Source organism: Setaria italica, chromosome VII (genome assembly GCF_000263155.2).
Source record: "Setaria italica strain Yugu1 chromosome VII, Setaria_italica_v2.0, whole genome shotgun sequence".
Lineage (NCBI taxonomy): Eukaryota > Viridiplantae > Streptophyta > Magnoliopsida > Poales > Poaceae > Setaria > Setaria italica.
The window spans coordinates 1,662,657-1,687,936 of record NC_028456.1 but is presented as its reverse complement, the minus strand read 5'-3'; the positions used below and the strand labels follow the sequence as shown (position 1 = coordinate 1,687,936).

The 25,280-nt window shown below is 38.9% G+C and overlaps 1 protein-coding gene across 1 annotated transcript; it reads left to right on the top strand.

Moving 5' to 3' along the window:
- The first annotated feature begins 3,932 nt into the window (after positions 1-3,932).
- On the top strand, positions 3,933-4,403 carry LOC101768473. Its single transcript, XM_004977644.1, has one exon. The coding sequence runs from the start codon at positions 3,933-3,935 to the stop codon at positions 4,401-4,403; it is 471 nt and encodes a 156-aa protein (XP_004977701.1).
- Positions 4,404-25,280: the final 20,877 nt, after the last annotated feature.

The following is a 25,280-nucleotide window of genomic DNA, read 5'->3' as shown; positions in this document are numbered from 1 at the left end:
ATGTAAGGACCACTTGGAGGCATTTGTACAATACAAGAACATCGAAGACAGTAAGAACAAGGTTGCCCAGAACACAGGCAATGCTAGGGAGAAGGAGTACCATCATAATTTAGGGCGAGGTGGTTACGCCAAAGTAATTCCCAAATGGAATCAGATGGACAAAGACCTGATTGAGCGGGGTATCGTACCAGGAACAATTGATTGGCCCAAACGATTGAAAAATTGGTATTACGCTGATGGAGGTGAGATAAACCTAGATGATAGGACGCTGGTCTTCGATGACCTATTACGTGAAGTGGCCATAAACCTTGACAAGATTATTAAAGATGTTAAGGATGAGACGTTGACAGTGTGCCGAGAGAATGATGAGCTCACAATGGCCCTCGGGAATCCCGAACACCCAAGACGTACCCGAGGGTTCGGGCTTGTTCCGTGGAAGTTCGCATTCCGAGGCGACTTGGACAAGTACACAAGCCAGAACCGAAGAAAGGAGCAAGAGAATGAGAGGTGGCAGCGCACGCTAGAATCCAAACTGCAATCTGTAGAAGTAAGAATGCAGGAGGGATGCAGTAGACGAATGGCCGACGCAGTTGGCAGCCCTTCTCAACATCTTGGGAGCAGTTGTGCATCCACAGGGCCCCCTGAGCCACATACGCCAGGATTACCCGTGGAATAGCAATTATTCCCTGTGGATGCCATCACGCATCGCACCACATGTGAGCTGCATACACCAATCGGCAACCTCAGCATTAAGGTACGTATATATACATATTATTTATGCACCGGAGCCTCAGGAGTGCTTTGGCAATTTGAAGTTTAAGAACTTCATTTCTTTTATTTATCCAGGTGGCATACGGGAGTGCATTGCCAATCCTGCAAAATCATACATGCCATGGCATGGAGCTTCCACCTGGCTATGCCAGTGTTGGCGTAGAGAGAATCCCTGATAGCCAATTTGAAGGCCTAGAGCTCGACTTCCCAGCAGGCGACGGGTCAACAACACTAGGAGAAGTGGTTCACGGGGTCATTCTATGGCGCAAACGCTACATCATCATCCCCAGCGTGGAGGTACCTCCTCAGAGCTCAAGACCACTCTTCATAAATCCACAACAGCGACCATCTCCACCGCAGCCTGCTCCACGATCAAGGTCTCCATCTCCACCACATCCTGGTGGTTGGAGCGACGACGACAACAACAACACCCCTCCACAATCACCTTCACCGGGACTAAGAGCACCATTTAAGAAGTGGCGACTACCGCCTCCCAAGCCAAGACAGCGTAAGAAGAAAACAAAGGAGCTTGAGGTGACTCCTGAGGAACGCTGGGAGGCAATGACTCATGAGGAACGCTGGACCGAAATCCACGTGCAAGCTAGTGAGTGGTTGAGGGAACAGATGGAATTAAGAAAAGCAAGGGAGATGGAGCCACCGCCAGTAGATCGAAGAGAATTATATAAATTCATCAAGATGCAAGAACAAGCCAAGAAGAGTCAACCACTACCATCGAACTATGAACGGGCATTAGTAAAGGTTGATGAGAAGAAAAAGAGGAAAAACAGTCGAGCTGCCAGCTGCACCACCAAGTGAATCGAAATGGACCTTTGAGCTAGGCAAGCCTATGGTTAGCCCTGATTCGCTAAAGAAGCTATCAACGAAGATGTACGAATTCCATCAATGGTACATGAAGTTGTCTGCCGATGAGAGGGAGATGTTGGGCCTGAAGATAAAACCAATAGATTTTCACGGTGAAGGCGAGGCAGTCCTGTGGCTATGATTCAAGGATATATATGAAGTGTACCATCATGGTGCCCTAGACATCTCTCTGATGAGCGTCTGGACTCTGTAAGTGTCCGTTTATATGTACATGTAAATATTGGCTCATATCATTTTTTTGTGTATGCGTTGTCGTACTAATTAACTTCGTCTTCCATTTTATGTAGGATGCGAATTCAGATGTGCCGACATGAAGCGTACCTCCATATTGGGTTCATGGATCCATCCATAGTGAACCAAGCCCAGATACGAGATTTTCCAGATAAAACGTTGCTGGCAGTATACAATTCTTTAGACAGACAAAAATTAAAGGATCACATACTACTTCCATACAACTTCAAGTAAGTGTGTGTATACCGTGTATATTTATTTTCTTTTTCCTTACCTAATTAATGTTAGTTACCTCTAATATATATGAACATTTACGTACGTAGCTCCCACTGGATCCTCATTATTATTAACATTGATCGAAGTCATGTCACTGTCTTCGATTCATTGAGGAGAGATCTGAAGGTGTACCAAGACGTGCAACACACGCTAGACATGTAATAATTCTGGACCTCTATCTCTATAAAAAATTTTGTTTCCTAAATTTTCACCTAACACTATATCATTCATTATTTTAATCCGCAAAGCATGGAGAGAATTCATCAGGGCAGTCAAATCAGGTCAATTCATAGAAAAACTTACATGGAGAACAGACTTCCCGATACGTATGAAGTTTGCACATTTTGTACATTCTATAGCATGAATATTGTAAAACTTAATGATTTTTCCCCACAACAGTGCTTAAGATAGGAACCTGAGAATGATAATCTATGTGGCTACTATGTCTGTGAGCACATGCACAATTTATTGGGACCCAAGACCAGCAAGGTCACGGAGCACAAATTTAAAGTATGTAAAATAAATCTATTAATAGTTATTTATTTTCTACAATTGTTCGTGTAAAATTCACATATATGTATCCAAATTACAGATGTGGAATATTCAATTGGGACTCTTGAAGAAGGAAAGAGTAGCAGCAATATGTGAAGGTCTCATTGGATTCCTCATGGACGAGGTGGTAAATTCAGAAGGAGACTTTTATTATGATGGACGAAAATTAGACGCTCCCAGCACCTTGATGGGAAGATCATTGCAGATATATATAGTTTGATTTAGTTTGTATATATATGTAATACCTAAACTAATTAGATTTGTATATATATAGTACGCTAAGAATTGTATAGTATTTGTATAAATACTTGTTTGATTCATTTAAATAATTATTTGATTCTTTTAAATAACAGTTTAATTGATTTCATTATACAAAAATTATGCTTGGTGCTATGAGATATGCACGAAATTATAGGCGCCATGCAGATACCTGCATGGTGCTGTACGCACGCACTTTAGTCCCGATTTCTTTTACAAACCGTGATTAAAGAGGCGACCTTTAGTCCCAGTAGGGATCTGTCCACCACCTAGCGTGGCAGCCCCGTTAGTCCCGGTTGGTTTTACAAACCAAGATTAAAGGATGGTCTTATATCCCGGTTGAAGGACCAGTGATAAAAGACCCCCTTTTATCTTGACGGATTAATCCCGGATGCATTTTCGAGAGATATGCATTCTACAAACCGGTACTAATACCGAGTTATCTAGTAATGCGAAGATGCATGGCCTCGCTTGTATTGTATATACAGCCGACTAGTCACCAAGCAGCTAGCCATTCCAGAGAGAATCAAATTTTAATTGCATTTGTTTCGGCCGTATTAATATTCCACTCCGGATGCGCAAAAGGCATCCTTTCATGCGAATAAGAGAATCAATGCACCAGAATAAATCCAAATATGTGGTATTTAATTTGGACTTAATTTTTCCGAATCAACGCATTTCGCAAAACTTGGAACGTGTGAAACATTTCATCAACGCATTTCGCTTTATGATTCACAATCACTGTATACTAAAATGGTTCCTGCAAAACGCTCTGGCGCCTGACCATGAAGGCGAACGTCTTTAGAGCAAATATTAATTACGTACAAATAAATGTCACTAAAATCAGATTCTTCAGGGGTATGCACTCCTATATATACTCGACTCCAGTGCCTCTCCCGTCATTACCCCAGCGCCCAAACACACTTGCGGTAACTGTTTACTACTATCCAAGAGGAAGCACCATGGCCAAGCAGCATCTCCTCCTCGTCGTCCTCGTGGCTTCCATCCTGCACGCTACTGCTTCCTCCCTAGAAACCACTTCTTCAGCCAGTAACTGGACAGTTGCGGCGGCGGCCTCGACAGTGTACGACGTCCTGGAGCAGAACAACTTGCCACGGGGCCTCCTCCCACAAGGCGTCCAGTCGTACGTGCTCCACGACGGCGGCGCCCTAGAGGTTACCCTCCCCCGCGAGTGCAACTTCTTCGTCTCCGTCGCCGGCAAGCGGTTCCATTTTCGGTACGGCAGTAGTGTAGCCGGGGTCATCCAGTCCGGATCCATCAGCCGTGTGTCCGGCGTGAGGGTGCAGGCCGGATTCGCGTGGCTGGGGTTCAACCAGGTCCAACGCGCCGGGGATCAGCTCAACATCCAGCTTGAGAAGTCCACGCAGTCGTTCCCGGTTAGCGCCTTTGCGCAGAGCCCACGCTGCAGCTGAGAGAGGCTCGGATGATGGATCGGCAGCAGGAAGAGCCCAAGATTGGTGTTGTGTATATGCACAGCCTTTTGATTCGTGGCCCATACGTGCTGGTGAATATATTTTGAGTGAATAATACTTCGATTTTGTTCTACATTGTGGCTTAATGCTTTAATGATGGATTAACATATTTTTTGTTGTCCACTGATTATTACACTTGCTCAAGTCCTCCATGCTCTCTACAGTACTTCTTGAAAAATACTCGCTGCCCTAGCTCTACCTTTCATCTTCTACATATCGTTCCCAACAGATGCTTATTAGTAGTGTTAATTGTGAAAAATACATTGTTGCCAAATAGGAATAAGAGTAATTGGGACGGTTTACGTACATTATCGATAAATAAAAAATATCGGTGGTTAGTGATAAACGGAAATATCGGATATAACGGGATGCTATCAACGATAGATAAATTGTTTCGAACAAAATTTATTAAAACAAACCCTCAATTTATGCAGAAATAAATATAGATTCTCTACAAAGTAATCAGACTGAGAGTCGGGTTATACCCCATCAACGCCTCCCCTCTTGCTCTTTTGATAAGATTACCCCAAACTAGAGTCTCTAGAGTCTCTAATTAATTAGCCAAGACCAGATCCATATAGTCCTTGTGGTTGCACGATTTTCAAGGATGGTGGCTACATGTTCCAATTAATACATGGTATTCTTGTAAAATAAGCATAGATACAAGGATGGTTAGGAACACTTGTCTTTCTCCAAAGAAAAGTTAATCTTACCGCTCTTCAGCTCTTGCTTTCTTACAGCTCTTCATCTTCAAATCTTTCAAACAGCGATCCTTCTACTCAAAACAATCACCAGCACAAACATACAAGCAAACAATCAAGTACAACTAAGAGCAATACACCAAATCAAAAGAAAGCTTTAAAAGAACGTACTAAAGGATAAGACTCGATGCGAACGCATGGAACTAAGTTTGAAAAGGTAAAGCTATCGAGAGATTTGAATTATAAAAGAAAGGCAAAAGCCTACATGCTTCATATATTTTAATAAAGAAAACAATGTAAAGATATTTTAGAGAAACATCCTTAGCAAGTTATATTTATATATGAAAATACGATGTAGAACTTACTCAAATTTTATTTATAAACATTGAAGTACAATTTATGCAAATTAAACATTTAATTTGAAAATTAAGTATATGTAAACATTTAAGCGCATAGCTTTATGATTCTGGTTCAACAAACCAAATATAATTCAAAAACACATTTGTGTTTACATTTGTGAAATTAACATTTAATTATGAAAGCTCAAGATATAACTTATGTAGCTTTTATTCATAAAACAAATTGAATAAGAATTAATTGAACTAAGATTAATTTATAAAAGCCGAGGTATATCTATAATTCACTTTTAATTGGAAGAGTTATTTAAATAAAAATTTACCAAGTTGACATAAGTTATGAAAATGCGGGGTTGAACTCTAATTAGATTTTAATTAGAAAAGCAAGTATATAAGTACTTAATCATATTAATATTCTGGACAAATTACAAAATAGAGAATATGATCAACATCGCTTCTAATGCGTAATTTAATTGATATGAATCTAACGCAACAAGATGGAGAACAAAAATGTGAAATGCTGATCAGAACGGGGAAGGATATGGACCAGAGGTAATCGGGTGGATTGACACAAAATTAATTAAAATTATTAATTGTTTGCTTTGAGATTCTTATATTTGGAGTGAATAATACTTGGATTTTGTGCTACATTGTGGCTTAATGCTTTAATGGTGGATTAACATATTTTTTGTTGTCCACTGATTATTACTCTTGCTCAAGTCCTCCATGCTCTCTACAGTACTTCTTGAAAAATACTCGCTGCCCTAGCTCTACCTTTCATCTCCTACATATCGTTCCCAACAGATGCTTATTAGTAGTGTTAATTGTGAAAAATACATTGTTGCCAAATAGGAATAAGAGTAATTGGGACGGTTTACGTACATTATCGATAAATAAAAAATATCGGTGGGTAGTGATAAACGGAAATATCGGATATAACGGGATGCTATCGACGATAGATAAATTGTTTCGAACAAAAATTATTAAAACAAACCCTCAATTTATACAGAAATAAATATAGATTCTCTACAAAGTAATCAGACTGAGAGTCGGGTTATACCCCATCAACGCCTCCCCTCTTGCCCTTTTGATAAGATTACCCCAAACTAGAGTCTCTAATTAATTAGCCAAGACCAGATCCATATAGTTCTTGTGGTTGCATGATTTTCAAGGATGGTGGCTACATGTTCCAATTAATACATGGTATTCTTGTAAAATAAGCATAGATACAAGGATGGTTAGGAACACTTGCCTTTCTCCAAAGAAAAGTTAATCTTATCGCTCTTCAGCTCTTGCTTTCTTAAAGCTCTTCATCTTCAAATCTTTCAAACAGCGATCCTTCTACTCGAAACAATCACCAGCACAAACATACAAGCAAACAATCAAATACAACTAAGAGCAATACACCAAATCAAAAGAAAGCTTTAAAAGAACGTAATAAAGGATAAGACTCGATGCGAACACCAGGAACAAAGATTGAAAAGGTAAAGCTATCGAGAGATTTGAATTATAAAAGAAAGGGAAAAGCCTACATGCTTCATATATTTTAATAAAGAAAATAATGTAAAGATATTTTAGAGAAACATCCTTATTAAGTTATATTTATATATGAAAATACGGTGTAGAACTTACTCAAATTTTATTTATAAACATTGAAGTACTATTTATGCAAATTAAACATTTAATTTGAAAATTAAGTATATGTAAACATTTAAGCGCATAGCTTTATGATTCTTGTTTAACAAACCAAATATAATTCAAAAACACATTTGTGTTTACATTTGTGAAATTAACATTTAATTATGAAAACTCAAGATATAACTTATGTAGCTTTTATTCATAAAACAAATTGAATAAGCATTAATTCAACAAAGATTAATTTATAAAAGCTGAGGTATATCTATAATTAAATTTTAATTGGAATAGTTATTTAAATAAACATTTACAAAATTTACATAAGTTATGAAAACGCGGGGTTGAACTATAATTAGATTTTAATTAGAAAAGCAAGTATATAAGTACTTAATCATATTAATATCTTGAACAAATTACAAAATAGAGAATATGATCAACATCGCTTCTAATGCGTAATTTAAGATGGAAGTCGCGTAGCGGGGCTGGAGGACAAGGGCGGCATAAGATGGCACGACACGACAAGCAGCGGGAGGCAAGGGCAAGGGTAGGGGCAGCTGGCAACGGCTCGAACGAAAAGACTGGGGCTCCAGGTGGTCAGGACACTGGGGGCTGTAGGTGACGACATGGGCCCTAGCGGGCAGACACCGATGGCGGCACAGGCGTAGGGAGTGGAGTGACGGAGAAAAGAAGGGTAAAGAGTCGGATAGAATGGACAAGAAAGAGAGGATGGGAAATAAACAGATAGAAAAAAGATGGGAAGGGAAACTAAAAAGAAGAGACAAAAAACGAGAAGGGTATTATGGTCATTTCATATTTTATCCATTTAAACAATCAGGAGAAGCCATTTTACCGAACGTCTTACAAACTAGATAAGCTAGTGCGAAAAAAAACTGCTCCACCAAAGAATCCACAGCTGGAACCATTTCACCCAAAAGTACAGCCGTGCCAAACTAACCCATAGCATGGTGGTGACCAGCTAGCCATGTTTCATTATTATTACCGAATTAATATTCCATAAAAAATCAGGTTTTGTTTCACCAACCACACATGCATGCAAATTAAATAAAGGAATCATGTTAGATTACTTGTTTTTTAGCCTCACATTCTTCAGGAGACGTGCTAGAAAAAACATAGTAACTTTCTTAGAAAATTCGAAAAAATCTAGCCATCAGGCAGTATACTTTAATCAACAGTAATAATAATAGCTATAAACAGAGCATAGCTTAGTTACCTAGATTAGGTGTGAAACGTGGCATCTGGTTTGAGTTGTGAGCTTGACATGAGCACTCGCACATATTTTAGGTTTCATTTTAGGGAAGACTGGTGATTCTCAGCTATAGAACATGTTTGTCCATAGCGAGGCGTTGGTTTTGGCTTCATCAATCTCAAAATCTCCTGATTCCTACTATAGAAGGTATAGTTCTTATAGAGGCAAAAGTGTGTCCCGGCATTTGTCCATGTAATGTGTGTGCTGTGCGGTAACAGATTTTTTATTATAAGGGGTTGTTTGTTTGTTTGAGCCTTTCGGCGCTTTTGGTCCTTTGGCTATTGGGACCTCTAAAAGCCGAGTGGCTCCAAAACGTATAAGCCAAAATCTTCCTATCATAAGCTTTTCAGCTTCCAACTTTTAGAGGTGTTTGGTTTTGGACATCCCAAAAGTTAGCAGTTGAAAAGCTCCCAGAAAATCAAACAAACAGGGTCTAAATCTTATTAAGAACTATATTCGAGTATAAAGTTTATCTCCATCCTTCAACATTATACAATTTTCTTATGGGACGAACCTAGGACACAGCTCAACGAGGATGAACTCTTCTTCCTCCTTTTTCCCCACCACTTCTCTCTTCTCTTCTTCTTCTCCCCTCGTCTTTCTCATCCCCTAGCTCTGCTCCAATGAGGATGCACCCTGTAGGGGGGTAGAAGGCCCCCAACCCCTGGATCCGCCACTGGTTTTCTTTTAATGTAAGCCACCTAGAAGACACCGACCAAAAATATTTCACATCGCCAACCACGGTACGTACTGCACTATTAGCTTCATTTTAATTCCTAACCTTCGATTCGATCTCCAGTTCAATTAAAACTTACTTGAGAAGGTTTATTGAAATTAAATGAAGCTAAGAAGAATGAAATCACGAACTAAACATGGTTTCAATTATTTGATTGTCTGTTATCAAATTGGCACATTTTTTTATAAACTTCTTTAGCAAGTTATATTTATATATGAAAGTACAATGTAGAACTTACTCAAATTTTATTTATAAACATTGAAGTACAATTTATGCAAATTAGACATTTAATTTGAAAATTAAGTATATGTAAACATTTAAGCGCATAGCTTTATGATTCTCGTTTAACAAACCAAATATAATTCAAAAACACATTTGTGTTTACATTTGTGAAATTAACATTTAATTATGAAAACTCAAGATATAACTTATGTAGCTTTTATTTATAAAACAAATTGAATAAGCATTAATTGAACTAAGATTAATTTATAAAAGCTGAGGTATATCTATAATTAACTTTTAATTGGAAGAGTTATTTAAATAAACATTTACCAAATTTACATAAGTTATGAAAATGCGGGGTTGAACTATAATTAGATTTTAATTAGAAAAGCAAGTATATAAGTACTTAATCATATTAATATCTTGAACAAATTACAAAACAGAGAATATGATCAACATCGCTTCTAATGCGTAATTTAAGTTGATATGAATCTAATGCAACAAGATGGAGAACAAAAATGTGAAATGCTCATCAGAACGGGGAAGGATATGGACCAGAGGTAATAAGGTGGATTGACATGAAATTAATTAAAATTATTAATTGTTTATTTTGAGATTCTTATAGTTTTCATGGAGAGGACTACGGGAGCAAAACTTTATTTGTAATACTGGTCAACGACAATAGTGGTGTATAGATAGCGTGTTTGGTTCGTGGGATGCTACTATCCAAAATCATCCGATCCAAAAACCGCTCCTCATGGAGTTGTTTGGTAGCATTGTCCATTGTAAGTATGTTTCACACAGTGCTGCCAAAAACACTCTGACGAATTATGGGTGGTGATGAGTTGTGTTTACATAGCCCCCTTTGCATTGCTGTGGGAGGTGCTTCTCCACCAACTCCACCCAAAGCACTACCAAACAGCAGGAGGGTGGACGGCTTCGGCAGATAAGCCTCCCAAAGCCCACTAAGAGGAGCCCATGTGCAGAGCCGGAGCCCTAAAATGTTGGTCCCCACGACCCCTGGAGGGACCTACAGGTGGAGCAAAGTAAGAGAGGCGGAGACGGAAGTGAGAACGGATGACGGCGGTAGGCTAACCAAGAGTACCGGTGGCAGTCGCATAGCGGGGCTGGAGGACAAGGGCGGCATAAGATGGCATGACACGGCAAGCAGCGGGAGGCAGGGGCAAGGGTACGGGCAGCTGGCAACGGCCCGAACGAGAAGACCGGGGCTGCAGGAGGTGGGGGCCACTGGGGGCGGTGGGTGACGACATGGGCCCTAGCGGGCAGACACCGATGGCGGCACGGGCGTAGGGAGTGGAGTGACGGAGAAAAGAAGGGGAAAGAGTCAGATAGAATGGATAAGAAAGAGAGGATGGGAAATAAACAGATAGAAAAAAGATGGGAAGGGAAACTAAAAAGAAGAGACAAAAAAGGAGAAGGGTATTATGGTCATTTCATATTTTATCCATTTAAACAATCAGGAGAAGCCATTTTACCGAACATCTTACAAACTAGATAAGCTAGTGCGGCAAAAAAATGCTCCACCAAAGAATCCACAGCTGGAACCATTTGAGCCAAAAGTACAGCCCTGCAAAACTAACCCATAGCATGGTGGTGACCAGCTAGCCATGTTTCATTATTATTACCGAATTAATATTCCATAAAAAATCAGGTTTTGTTTCACCAACCAGACATGCATGCAAATTAAATAAAGGAATCAGTTAGATTACTTGTTTTTTAGCCTCACATTATTCAGGAGACGTGCTAGAAAAAACATAGTAACTTTCTCAGAAAATTCGAAAAAATCTAGCCATCAGGCAGTATACGTTAATCAACAGTAATAATAATAGCTATAAACAGAGCATAGCTTAGTTACCTAGATTAGGTGTGAAATGTTGCACCAGGTTTGAGTTGTGGGCTTGACATGAGCACTCGCACATATTTTAGGTTTGATTTTAGGGAAGAACGGTAATTCTCAGCTATAAAACATGTTTGTCCATAGCGAGGTGCTGGTTTTGGCTTCATCAATCTCAAAATCTCCTGATTCCTTCTATAGAAGGTATAGTGCTTATAGAGGCAAAAGTGTGTCCTAGCATTTGTCCATGTAATGTGTGTGCTGTGCGGTAACAATTTTTTTATTAGAAGGGGCTGTTTGTTTGTTTGAGCCTTTGGCGCTTTTGGTCCTTTGGCTATTGGGACCTCTAAAATCTCAGTGGCTCCAAAACCTATAAGCCAAAATCTTCCTGTCATGAGCTTTTCAGCTTCCAGCTTTGGTTTTGGACATCCCAAAAGGTAGCAGTTGAAAAGCTCCCAGAAAATCAAACAAACAGGGCCTAAATCTTATTAAGAACTATATTCGAGTATAAAGTTTATCTCCATCTTCAACATTATACAATTTTCTTCTGGAAGACTGGGACGAACCTAGGACATAGCTTAACGAGGATGAACTCTTCTTCCTCCTTTTCCCCACCCCTTCTCTCTTCTCTTCTTCTTCTCCCCTCGTCTTTCTCATCCCCTAGCTCTGCTGCAATGAGGATGCACCCTGTAGGGTGGTAGAAGCCCCCCAACCCCTGGATCTGCCACTGGTTTTTTCTAATGTAAGCCACCGACGAAAAATATTTCACATCGCCAACCACGGCACGTACTGCACTATTAGCTTAATTTTAATTCCTAACCTTCAATTCGATCTCCAGTTAAATTAAAACTTACTTGAGAAGGTTTATGGAAATTAAACGAAGCTAAGAAGAACGAAATCACCAACTAAAAATGGTTTCAATTATTTGATTGCCTTTTATCAAATTGGCACATTTTTTTATAAACTTCATTGATCAAAGCCTCAATGCTATCAATGTCTTAAACATCATGTATTTATTTTAAATATAATTTTTAACAATCTGGATCGATCCTTTCATACCTAAAATGTTTTGTAGCAAATCATAAATGCATAATTTGGCACAAAATCAATTTTGTTATTTACTCCAAAATGATAGGAAGTTGTATGCAAGATTTGCAATCGGAGCCTCAGTTGCAGCGGGGGCTCTGCGCGAAGGCGCTGACAGGGAAAGACTGGGTGGACTTCTCGAGCTGGATGTTTAGCAGGTTGCCAGCTCGGCTGACCTTGTTGAACCCCAGCCACGCGAACCCTGCCTGTATCCTGACGCCGGACACGCTGCTGATGGCCATCCGGACTTGATGACACCGCTTACCCTGCTAGCGTAACAAAACTGGAACTGCTTGCCGGCGATGGAGACGAAGAAGCTGCACTCGCCGGGGAGGTTCAGCTCCAATGCGCTGCCGGGGTGGAGCACATACGACCGCACGCCTTGTGGGAGGAGGCCCCGCGGCAAGTTGTTCTGCTGCAGGACATCGTACACCATTGCTGCTGTATCAGCCGTTATATTGGCTGAGGTGGTTTCTGTACGGAGGAGACGGCTTGCAGAATTGAAACCATGAGGACGGCGAGGAGGAGGATGAGATGCTGCTTGGCCATGGCTTCTACCTCGGAGTTCCTGTACTGTATTCGATATTTGGGTGCACTAATGCAATTGAACTTGGCGAGTCGAAGATGCATGGCCCCTTTAGATACCACCCCTTACTAGAAAATTGACTTTAGATACCACCCCCTTTAGTCTCGGTTTAATTTTGGCTCAGGAGAAAAGGGGTGCACCACGGTAGGCTGAAATGGGGCACACCTTTACTCTCGGTTCCTTTTTTCCAACCGGGACTACAGGCTACCCTTTAGTCTCGATTAAAACGGCTAGTTTTCGGGAACCTACGGCGCCACCATTTACCCCCGGTTGGAGTCACCAACCGGGATCAAAGATCCAACCTTTTGTCCCGGTTGAAGTTACCAACCGGGATAACCGTTTTACTCCCGGTTGGTAATTCAAACCGGGACAAAAGGTTGGAGCTTTTGTTCCGGTTGGATAAACACCAACCGGGACAAAAGCTCTAATCTTTTGTCTCAGTTGGATTTACCAACCGGGATAAAAAGGGACCACTCGTCTAGCCCGAGCCACTCCACTCCACAAAGATAGAGAAGCTCATCCTCTCCATGGTGCCGAAGCAAGTCTAGGGGAGGTGCTGCTGAATTGTTTTTCCTCATTTCCGTAGGGATTTCACTCATACAAAGTGTTGTGAAGGTTACCTACTTCATGCTCCGTTCATTTATTATTATTCAACTTTGTTTTATACTTTAGAGAGGGAGAAAAATGAGTTTGTTTGTTGTTAAGCATGTAGAGGATTTGTATTTATATATATTTTTGAGCTACAATGCGATGGATATGTATCAATTAGCCATATAAATTGTAGGTGTAATATCATATTTAGTACTTTTCACATAGAGGTATGGAATTAGCCATTTTTAGAATAAGTAAATTATGTGGAAAATATTAAATTTTTTAATAGTTTAGTTATTTGTAAAGTAAATATGAGCTAAATAATTTATGTATTTCTATGTAAACTTTCAGCAATATTTGAGTTTGCGATACTGATGTTGGAAATTATCAAGAAGATTCTTCCCGAGAATAATGAATTGCCATCCACAACATATGAAGCTAAACAGATTGTTTGCCCTCTGGGATTAATGATAGATGATAGTGATGCAGTAAAATAATTATTTAAGAAGGTACTATAACTAGTGTAGAATTAATGAGTCATTCAAACCTATTGTAAATATAATTGCTAATTAAATATATTTTTGCATGTCTATAATATGTAAATTTTTCATTTTTGCTTCATGAAATTCAGCGAAACCCGGCGAGATCCGATGCCTACAACTTCCACCCGGCGAGAATAAATTTCCAAATAGAAGCAAAAAGAAATAGTATAGAATTTATGACTAGTTAAAACTTATTGTAAACAAACTTGCTAATTTAATATATTTTTGCATGTTTGAAATATGTAAATTGCTTATATTTCGCTTCCTGAAATCCAGTGAAAACATAAATAGAATAAATTTCCAAATAGAAGCAAAAAGAAATAGTACAAAATTTATGACTAGTTAAAACTTATTGTAAACAAACTTGCTAATTTAGAATATTTTTGCATGTTTGAAATATGTAAATATCTTATTTTTTGCTTCCTGAAATCTAGTGAAAACATAAATCGAATAAATTTCCAAGAACCAGTCGGGAGATGAAAACAGAAGAAGGCTCACATTTATCCCGATTATAAAGTAGAACCGGGATAAAAGGGACTTTTCGATTTCCGCCTGGAAAGACCCATTTATCCCGGTTGATCATAAACCGAAATAAAAGGGGGGCCTTTTATCGCGGCCGATCATAAACTAAGATAAAAGGCCCCCCTTTTATCTCCATTTCTGTTAGAAACCAAGGTTAAATGTGCTTTAATCCCGGTTTCAGTTATAAACCGGGATAAAAAAGGGGGTCCTGTATAAAAGTTGAAATTTAGTACATTTTGTATATTACATTTTGTATGTTATATTTTTTATATTACATTTTGCATAGTACATTTTGTATATTACATTTTGTATGTTACATTTTTTATATTACATTTTGCATAGTACATTTTGTATATTACATTTTGTATATTATATTTTGTATAGTATATTTTGCATGTTACATTTTTTATATTACATTTTGAATAGTACATTTTGTATATTTCAAAAAAATTCGTTGAATTGAATTTTTTTGATGGTTGTTCTATATATGATTTCATGTACAAAGTAGTTGAGATCGATGGCAAGCGACGAGGCCAAAAGGTATCTAATGGAGCAGATTATTGCTGGTGATAGTAGTACCAACCTTCCCACAGCGTACACTGATGAAGAGGGTAGTCAGGTAGACATGTTTCTCAACCTGTCTGCCGAAGGCAATGAAAAGCCCGAGCCCTAGCAAAACGTTACCGTGGCACAAGGTTCCGACGAGGTATAGATCATATTTTAACCCTGTCTATATATAATATATGATGTTATTCATTATTACTATGTACTAATTAATTAATGAATCTCGAACTGTTAGCCCTCTGGATCGACGAACCGTCGTCTTAAGCCCCAAGGTCCTTCCAAGGTGAAGACGGGAACAAAAAAGGCTATCATCACAAAAGTCACATAAGAGGGCAGGCCGGTTGCTCCCCAAAAAGTGGCAACACAGTACATAAGTTAGGTCGGGGCAATCGTAAGGGAGAATGTGCCCATCAGCATAAGGGAATGGCACTAATCCATACGCGCTCCTGGAACTAGAAAAGAATATGCTGTGGGAAAAAGTTAAGAAACATTTCATATTTCCCGACAGATATATTGAAAATGTTGTGAAAGTGTGGACACTGAAGAAGATTGCTACACAATTCCAGACATTCAAGAAGATGTTGCATACCACCTACATTAAGAAGGGCCGAACTCCAGATTTTACTGTGTATCCACAACATAAGGACCACTGGGAGACATTTGTACAATATAAGAACACCGAAGACAGTAAGAACAAGGTTGCCCAGAACACAGGCAATGCTAGGGGGAAGGAGTACCATCATAAGTTAGCGCGAGGTGGTTACGCCAAAGCAATTCGCAAATGGAATCAGATAGAAAAAGACCTAATTGAGCGGGGTATCGTACCAGGAACAATTAATTGGCCCGAACGATTGAAAAATTGGTATTACGCTAATGGACGTGAGATAAATCCAGATGATGGGACGCTGGTCTTTGATGACCTGTTATGTGAAGCGGCCACAAAGCTTGACAAGATTATTAAAGATGTTAAGGATGGGATGTTGACGGTGTGCCGAGAGAATGATGAGAAAACAATGGCCCTCGGGAATCTCGAACACCCAGGAAGTACCGGAGGGTTCAGGCTTGTTCCGTGGAAGTTCGCATTCCGAGGCGACTTGGACAAGTACACTAGCTAGAACCGAAGAAAGGAACAAGAGGATGAGAGGTGTAGGCGCACGATAGAATCCAAACTGCAATCTGTAGAAGTAAGTATCCAGGAGGGAGGCAGTAGACGAATGGCCGACGCAGTTGGCAGCCCTTCTCAACACCTTGGGAGCAGCTGTGCATCCACAGGGCTCCCTGAGCCACATACGCCAGGATTACCCGTGGAATAGCAACTATTCCCTGTGGATGCCATCACGCAACGCACCACATGTGAGCTGCATACACCGATCGGCAACCTTAGCATTAAGGTACGTATATATACATAATATTTATGCACTGGAGCCTCGGCAGTGCTTTGGCAATTTGAAGTTTAAGAAGTTCATTTCTTTTATATATCCAGGTGGCATACGGGAGTACATTGCCAATCCTGCAAAATCATACATGCCATGGCATGGAGCTTCCACCTGGCTATGCCAGTGTTAGCGTAGAGAGAATCCCTAATAGCCAATTTGAAGGCCTAGAGCTCAACTTCCCAGCAGGCGATGGGTCAACAACATTAGGAGAAGTGGTTCACGGGGTCATTCTATGGCGCAAACGCTACATCATCATCCCCAGCGTGGAGGCACCTCCTCAGAGCTCAAGACCACTCTTCGCAAATCCACAGCAGCGACCATCTCCTCAAATATCCAGACCATTATCTACACCACAACCTGCTCCACAATCAAGGTCTCCATCTCCACCACATCTTGGTGGTTGGAGCGACAACGATGACCACAACACCCCTCCACGATCACCTTCGCCGGGACTAAGAGAACCATTTAAGAAGTCGCGACTACCGCGTCCCAAGCCAAGACAGCGTAAGAAGAAAACAAAGGAGCTTGAGGTGACTCCTGAGGAACGCTGGGAGGCAATGACTCATGAGGAACGCTGGACCAAAATCCAAGTGCAAGCTAGTGAGTGGTTGAGGGAACAGAGGGAATTAAGAAAAGCAAGGGAGATGGAGCCACCACTAGTAGATCAAAGAGAATTATATAAATTCATCAAGACGCAAGAACAAGCCAAGAAGAGTCAACCACTACTATCGAACTATGAACGGGCATTAGTAAAGGTTGATGAGAAGAAAAAAAGGAAAAAAGTCGAGCTGCCACCTGCACCGCCAAGTGAACCGAAATGGACGTTTAAGCTAGGCAAGCCTATGGTTAGCCCTGATTCGCTAAAGAAGCTATCAACGAAGATGTACAAATTCCATCAATGGTACATGAAGTTGTCTGCCGATGAGTGGGAGATGTTGGGCCTTAAGATAAAACCGATAGATTTTCACGGTGAATGCGAGGCAGTCATGTGGCTACGATTCAAGGATATATACGAAGTGTACCATCATGGTGCCCTAGACATCTCTCTGATGAGCGTCTGGACTTTGTAAGTGTCCATTTATATGTACATGTAAATATTGGCGCATATCAATTTTTTTGTGTATGCGTCGCCGTACTAATTAACTTCGTCTTCTATTTTATGTAGGATGCTAATTCGGACGTGCCGACATGAAGCATACCACCATATTGGCTTCATGGATCCATCCATAGTGAACCAAGCCCAGATACGAGATTTTCCAGACAAAACATTGCTGGCAGTATACAGTTCTTATTGCTGGCAGTATACAGTTCTTTATACAGACAAAAATTAAAGGATCACATACTACTTCCATAGAACTTCAAGTAAGTGTGTGTATACCATCTATATTCATTTTCTTTTTCCTTACCTAATTAATGTTAGTTACCTCTAATATATATATGAACATTTACCAGATCCCGCTGGATCCTCATTATTATTAACATTGATCGAATTCACGTCACTATCTTCGATTCGTTGAGGAGAGATCTGAAGGAGTACCAAGACGTGTTGTGCAACACACGCTAGACATGTAATAATTCTGGACCTCTATCTCTATACAAAATTTTATTTCTAAAATTTTCACCTAACACTATATCATTCATTATTTTAATCCGCAGAGCATGGAGAGAATTCATCAGGGCAGACAAATCAGGTCAATTCAAAGAAAAACTACATGGAGAACAGACTTCCCGGTATGTATGAAGTCTACACATTTTGTACATCCTATATCATGAATATTTAATAACTTCATTATTTTTCCCCACAATAGTTATGTGTAAAATAAAACTATTAATAGTTATTTATTTTCTGCAATTGTTCGTGTAAAATTCACATATATGTATCCAAATTACAGATGTGAAATATTCAATTGGGACTCTTCAAGAAGGAAAGAGTAGTGGCAATATGTGAAGGTCTCATTGGATTCCTGATGGACGAGGTGGTAAATCCAGAAGGAGACTTTTATTATGATGGATGAAAATTAGACGCTCCCAGCACCTTGACGGGAAGATCATTGTATATATATATATATATATATATATATATATATATATATATATATATAGTTTGATTTAGTTTGTATATATATGTAATACGTACACTAATTAGATTTGTGTGTGTGTGTGTATATATATATATATATATATATATATATATATATATATAGTACGCTAAGAATTGTATAGTATTTGTATAAATACTTGTTTGATCCATTTAAATAATTATTTGATTGGTTTAAATAACAGTTTGATTGATTTCATTATAAAAAAAAAGTTCTCAACTACTAAAGATTAACTAAAGGGGTACGTGAGATATGCACGAAATAGGAATAAGAGTAATTGGGACGGTTTACGTACATTATCGATAAATAAAAAATATCGGTGGTTAGTGATAAACGGAAATATTGGATATAACGGGATGCTATCGACGATAGATAAATTGTTTCGAACAAAATTGATTAAAACAAACCCTCAATTTATGCAGAAATAAATATAGATTCTCTACAAACTAATCAGACTGAGAGTCGGGTTATACCCCATCAACGCCTCCCCTCTTGCCCTTTTGATAAGATTACCCCAAACTAGAGTCTCTAATTGATTAGCCAAGACCAGATCCATATAGTCCTTGTGGTTGCACGGTTTTCAAGGATGGTGGCTCCATGTTCCAATTAATACATGGTATTCTTGTAAAATAAGGATATATACAAGGATGGTTAGGAACACTTGCCTTTCTCCAAAGAAAAGTTAATCTTACTGCTCTTCAGCTCTTGCTCTCTTAGAGCTCTTCATCTTTAAATCTTTCAAACAGCGATCCTTCTACTCGAAATAATCACCGGCACAAACATACAACCAAAGAAACAAGTACAACTAAGAGCAATACACCAAATCAAAAGAAAGCTTTAAAAGAACGTACTGAAGGATAAGACTCCATGTGAATGCAAGGAACCAAGATTGAAAAGGTAAAGCTATTGAGAGATTTGAATTACAAAAGAAAGGGAAAAGCCTAAATGCTTCATATATTTTAATAAAGAAAACAATGTAAAGATAGAAAATATCCTTAGCAAGTTATATTTATATATGAAAGTACAATGTACAACTTACTAAAATTTTATTTATAAACATTGAAGTACAGTTTATGCAAATTAGACATTTAATTTGAAAATTAAGTATATGTAAACATTTAAGCCCATAGCTTTATGATTCTGGTTTAACAAACCAAATATAATTCAAAAACACATTTGTGTTTACATTTGTGAAATTAACATTTAATTATGAAAACTCAAGATATAAATTATGTAACTTTTATTGATAAAACAAATTGAATAAGCATTAATTGAACTAAGATTAATTTATAAAAGCTGAGGTATATCTATAATTAACTTATAATTGGAAGAGTTATTTAAATAAACATTTACCAAATTTACATAAGTTATGAAAATGCGGGGTTGAACTATAATTAGATTTTAATTAGAAAAGCAAATATATAAGTACTTAATCATATTAATAAGCATCATGTCCTTCAATGAGACTAGTAACTAGATATTTGATGAGAATCCGGTCGGCACTTTCAACCCATGCAAGCAGTTGCACATGGCCAATCTCTCATCTAGTGTTAAGTTGTAGCTAGCCGAGGGAAGGTAATGCTTACCATTAGGTACTTCTTGTGGGTAGAGCTCTGGCCTGATTTGAAGGTCAACAAGATCCTTTCATGATTTTAGTCTGTCCTTTGCCTTGCCTGATAAGCCCAAGAATCCGATGGTGCTATCAAACACATTCTTCTGAAGATGCATCCCATCAATGACATGGCGCACCACCAGCTCTCGCCAGTATGGCAAATACTTAAAGAAGATAGACATCTTAAATGGCATATCTGCGACATCTATAGTTTCAGCCTACTTCCTTCCCCTTCTCAACTTATCAGCACCACCTAATGACTTCTTACTGAGTTTGAACTTGACCTTCTTGCATGTTTCAAATACTATTTTACCAGTAGCTGGTTTCGGAGCAAAGTCATTCTCATTGGTGCCATCGAAGAAGCTCTTCATCCTGCGGTATTTGTGTGTCTTCAATAAGAAGCGTCTATGCCGTATGAACACTATCTTCATAGATGATGTTCCATCCAAGCAAACTACACATGCTATCTTACCTTTTACTTGACCTATCGAGGCAAATAAGGCAAGATAATCATTAATGGTTACAAAGATAATGACCCTTAGTGTTAAGTGCTTGTGTCTGTACTCATCCCACATCCAAACCCCATCTTCCCAAAGCTTCTACATATCTTCCATCAATGGCTCAAGGAAAACATATATGTCGATGCTAGGTTGCTTCATGCCTTATATGAGAAGGTTGTATATGGTCATCAGCACTGACCATGTGCTATGCATGCTGCTTCTTTCACCAAATGGATTCATGCCATCTCTACTCAACGCGAACCATACATTCCTTTTTTCATCTAAAAACTCTGGAAGTTTGGCATCGAAGGTCCTCAACTGGCGAGCATCGGAATGATGTCAAAGCTTTCCGTCATCCTTTAGTTGGCGATCAGCATGCCAAGTCATCATTTCAGCGGTCTTTTAGTTTGAGAACAAACGCTTCAAATGATCCACCACTGGCAAGTACCACATCACCAAGGTAGGACTCTGCGCTAAGTCATCGTGTCAGTACCTACACATGACTCATCCTCCACTTGAACACCAGCACTTTTCTTTGCAGCCTTATTTCTCTTATTCCTGATTGAGGAATCGGCATGGTCCTCATAGAAATTGGCTTTACATTTGTAAGGGCTAGCATCGCAATTTGGACACTTTTCCAATGCTACATGCTCACCGCGGTACAACATGCAGTGATTCCTGCACACGTGTATTCTCTGCACACTGATTCCTGCACACGTGTATTCTCTGCACACGCATCTTAAATGGATTGATAATCTCCTTTGCTTCATATGTGTTTTTTGGCATAAAATTCGGCTTGAGGAGCAAATTGCCTAGCAAAGGAGATCATTGAAACTATTGTCTGACCAGCCAAATTTAGGCTTCAGGAGATGAAGGTCGAAACACAGCACTATCCACTCCTTCCCACATCCTACATACACACGGTCTTGTGCTGCCTTCTTAAGTCTCTCGAAATTCTCTAGCCCTTTATCACTCCCTAGCAACACTTCTAGGTCAATGTGGCACAACATGTCTTCCATATCAACATCACGTTCCTCATCCACTTGTGGTTCTACACGCACATCTATTTGATCATCATTTTGATCTCCACGGTCATAATCATCATCGATCATAACATGATCATTGTCGTTTGCATCATCACCACCCACTTCATCACAGCCAGTATTGATGTCTATGTTGTTGGAAGTACCTTATGCCTCTCCATGATAGGACCAAATTGTGTAGCCATCCACAAAACCTCTCTTTATCAAATGCCTCCTGATGACATTAGTATCCTCCCATACAATTTTGTTGCTACAATCAAAACACGGACAACAAATTTGCTTTGTCTTGCAAATCTGAGCGTGCTTCTTCACAGCCTCCACAAATTTTGCTACCTCTAAGATGAAAGTAGGCGAATGCCTCCGTATGCTATACGTCCATGCTCTTTGATCCATCTTTAACAACCTATGACAAGATTTCTATGTTATATTAACTAATTTAATGAGCTATTCCAAAAACTAAATTGAACTATGGATGTATTAACTAATAAGTAGCAAGAAATTTAATGAAAATAATTCAGAGAAATCAAGAGCAAAACCTTCCCTCTTAGATTTGGTGTTTTTGGAACTTTTCCTGAGCAGTTCAACATAGGATGTAATAATTCATAAGAAGAATGAAAAAAAATCAAACTCAATTCTATATTAATTCAATCAAATTGATTAATCAAAACTATGGATGTAATAATTAATAAGTAGGGAAAATATAATAAAAATCAATTCTATACTACCCTAAATGAGAATCAATTGAACCATGGATGTAATAATTAATAAGAAAAAGGGAAAAATCAAACTCAATTAAACATTAAGATAATCAACTTCATTACTTAAAACTATGGATGCAATAAATAAGGAAAAATATAATCAAACTCACTTCTATATTACATTAAAATGAAAAACATAGCTTTGTAATGCTTATAATAAGACCATAGAATTTTATTCACAAAAATAATCCATGTCTAGTTTTTTTCTCTCTTCCCTCTCTCTCTTCTAGTTCTAGATCTAGATCTAGATGACAAGGTAATGAAGCTAGATATGATGGATAGAAGTTCAAAAAGAAGGTTGGAATGACACAAACTTACCTTATATAGCCACCTCCTCCAAGGAAATCAAGAACAAAACCTTCCCCCTTAGATTTGGTGTTCTAGGAGCTCCTCCCGAGCTCCTCTCGAGTAGGCTCCAAATGGAAGGTTGCCTGGTGAAGAATATGAACAGGTATATTTATGGCGGGCGACATAAGCCAACTGCCAGCACAGATCACCCCATTTGTGTTGGCGGTGGGCTTAGATAGCATCCGTGTAAGAAAGGTGATGACCTTATTAAATTCGTAGATGAGTCCTTGTATTTAAGTTATGCAAAATGTACTTTGTGGATTGATTCAGGTGCAACTGTTCATGTTGCAAATTCATTATAGGGATTCCATACGAGGAGGACCCTGCAAAGAGGAGAAAGCAGCATTAAAGTTGCAAATGGCGTCCAAGCTGAAGTCGAAGCCATTGGAGAACTCCCATTAGAATTAGCAAATGGTTTTGTACTTCATCTAAGAGATGTTCTTTATGTACCCTCTTTGCATAGAAACTTAATAAGTGTATCGCGTTTAGACAATGATAGTTTTCCTTGTCATTTTGGTGATGGACAATGTAAAATCAAGTTTAATAATAAGATTGTTGGTCCTACCTTCAGACAAGATGAGCTTTATTTGTAATCACTTTGTGAGAATGTGAATATTGTAAGTGCTGAGAATGTGAATGCCTCCTCGTCTATGAATGTAAGAAATAAGTGGAAAAGAATTGATGGTGTATCTTCAAAATTATGGCACTATCATTTAGGCCATATTTCGAGGAAGAGAATTGAAGCGGTTGATTAAGGAATCAATTTTTCTGTGTTTAGAATTTTCAAATTTAGAGCAATTCATCGATTGCATTAAGGGAAAGTTCGTTAAGAAAATTAAGAAATACGCCAAAAGAAGCACATGAATTTTAGAAATAATTCACACAGATATTTGTGGTCCATTTCCAGTGACATCCGTGGATGGTTATGATTCTTTTATAACATTCCAATTAAAGAGCATTCAGAAGCATTTGATAAATTCAAGATATTTAAGGCTGAAGTAGAAAATTAGCATAATTTAAAGATTAAAGTAATAAGATCCGACCATGGGGGGAAGTACTACGGTCGACATACCCCATATGGCCAAGTTCCTGGACATTTTGCAAGGTTTCTACAGAAAAATGGCATAGTTGCCCAGTACTCTACACTAAGCGATCCTCAGTAGAATGTAGCTGAAAGACGTAACCGTACCTTAATGGATATGGTGAGAATCATGATAAGCTACTCCACTTTATCGATTAGTTTGTCGATGGAGGCGTTAAAACCACCAAGTTCCTAGTAACTTGGTGTCTAAAACACCATATGAGTTGTGGACTGGACGAGAGCCCTCACTATATTATTTATGTGTGCGGAGCTGTCCAGCTCAGGCCAAAGTCTTTAACCCAAATATTGGGAAATTAGATCCTAAGATAGTCAGTTGCCATTTCTATTGTCCTGACAGACATACTAAGTTTGTAGAAATGAGACATGCTGTCTTTTTGGAGGATAAGATTATCAGGGGGAGCACGGTACGCCGAGAAATTAGCCTTGAGGAGAAGCGGGTATTTGTAACCACTATGATGATTTAGGAACCTTTTTTCTCGATACCTGTTGCTATTGCACCGATAGTACAGGACACTATAGCTACAACACCTATTGTTAGTTCTCCTGTGGCAACAATGAATGAAGATGAGGAACCTGTCCTTCAGGATCCTATAGAACCTATTGTCACACATGAGGAAGAGCTGCAACAACCCGAAATGGAAGATGTGCCAAATGTTGAGGCCCCTAGAAGGTCTCAAAGAGTTAGAAAGCCAGCTATTCCTGATGACTATGAAGTCTATGTCAGTGAAGAAGTTCAAATGGAGGGAGATCGCACCTCATTTGAAGAAGCCATGAGAAGAGCTCACTGATCGAAGTGGTTTGAAGCTATGAAAGATGAAATGAGATCTATGAGTAGCAACAAAGTCTGGGATTTAGAAGAAATTCCTAGAGGAGCCAAGACATTAGACTGTAAATGGATCTACAAAACAAAATATGACTCCAAAAGGAATATTGAAAGATATAAAGCACGACTTGTAGCTAAAGGCTTCATGCAAAGAGAAGGAATATATTATAATGAGACATTTTCTCCAGTCTCATGTAAGGATTCTTTTAGAATCATAATGGCTTTAGTGGGATACTATGATTTAGAGTTACATCAGATGGATGTAAAGATAGCATTTCTCAATGGAGATTTGGAAGAAAACGTTTACATGGCACAACCCAAAGGTTTTGTCATGGAAGGAAAAGAACATATGGGATGCCAACTGAAGAAATCCATTTATGGACTAAAACAAGCCTCAAGACAATGTGGTACATGAAGTTTGATGAGACAATAA

Coding starts and splice junctions, on each gene's coding strand:
- LOC101768473 (XM_004977644.1), top strand. CDS start 3,933: ATGGCCAAGCAGCATCTCCTCCTCGTCGTCCTCGTGGCTTCCATCCTG.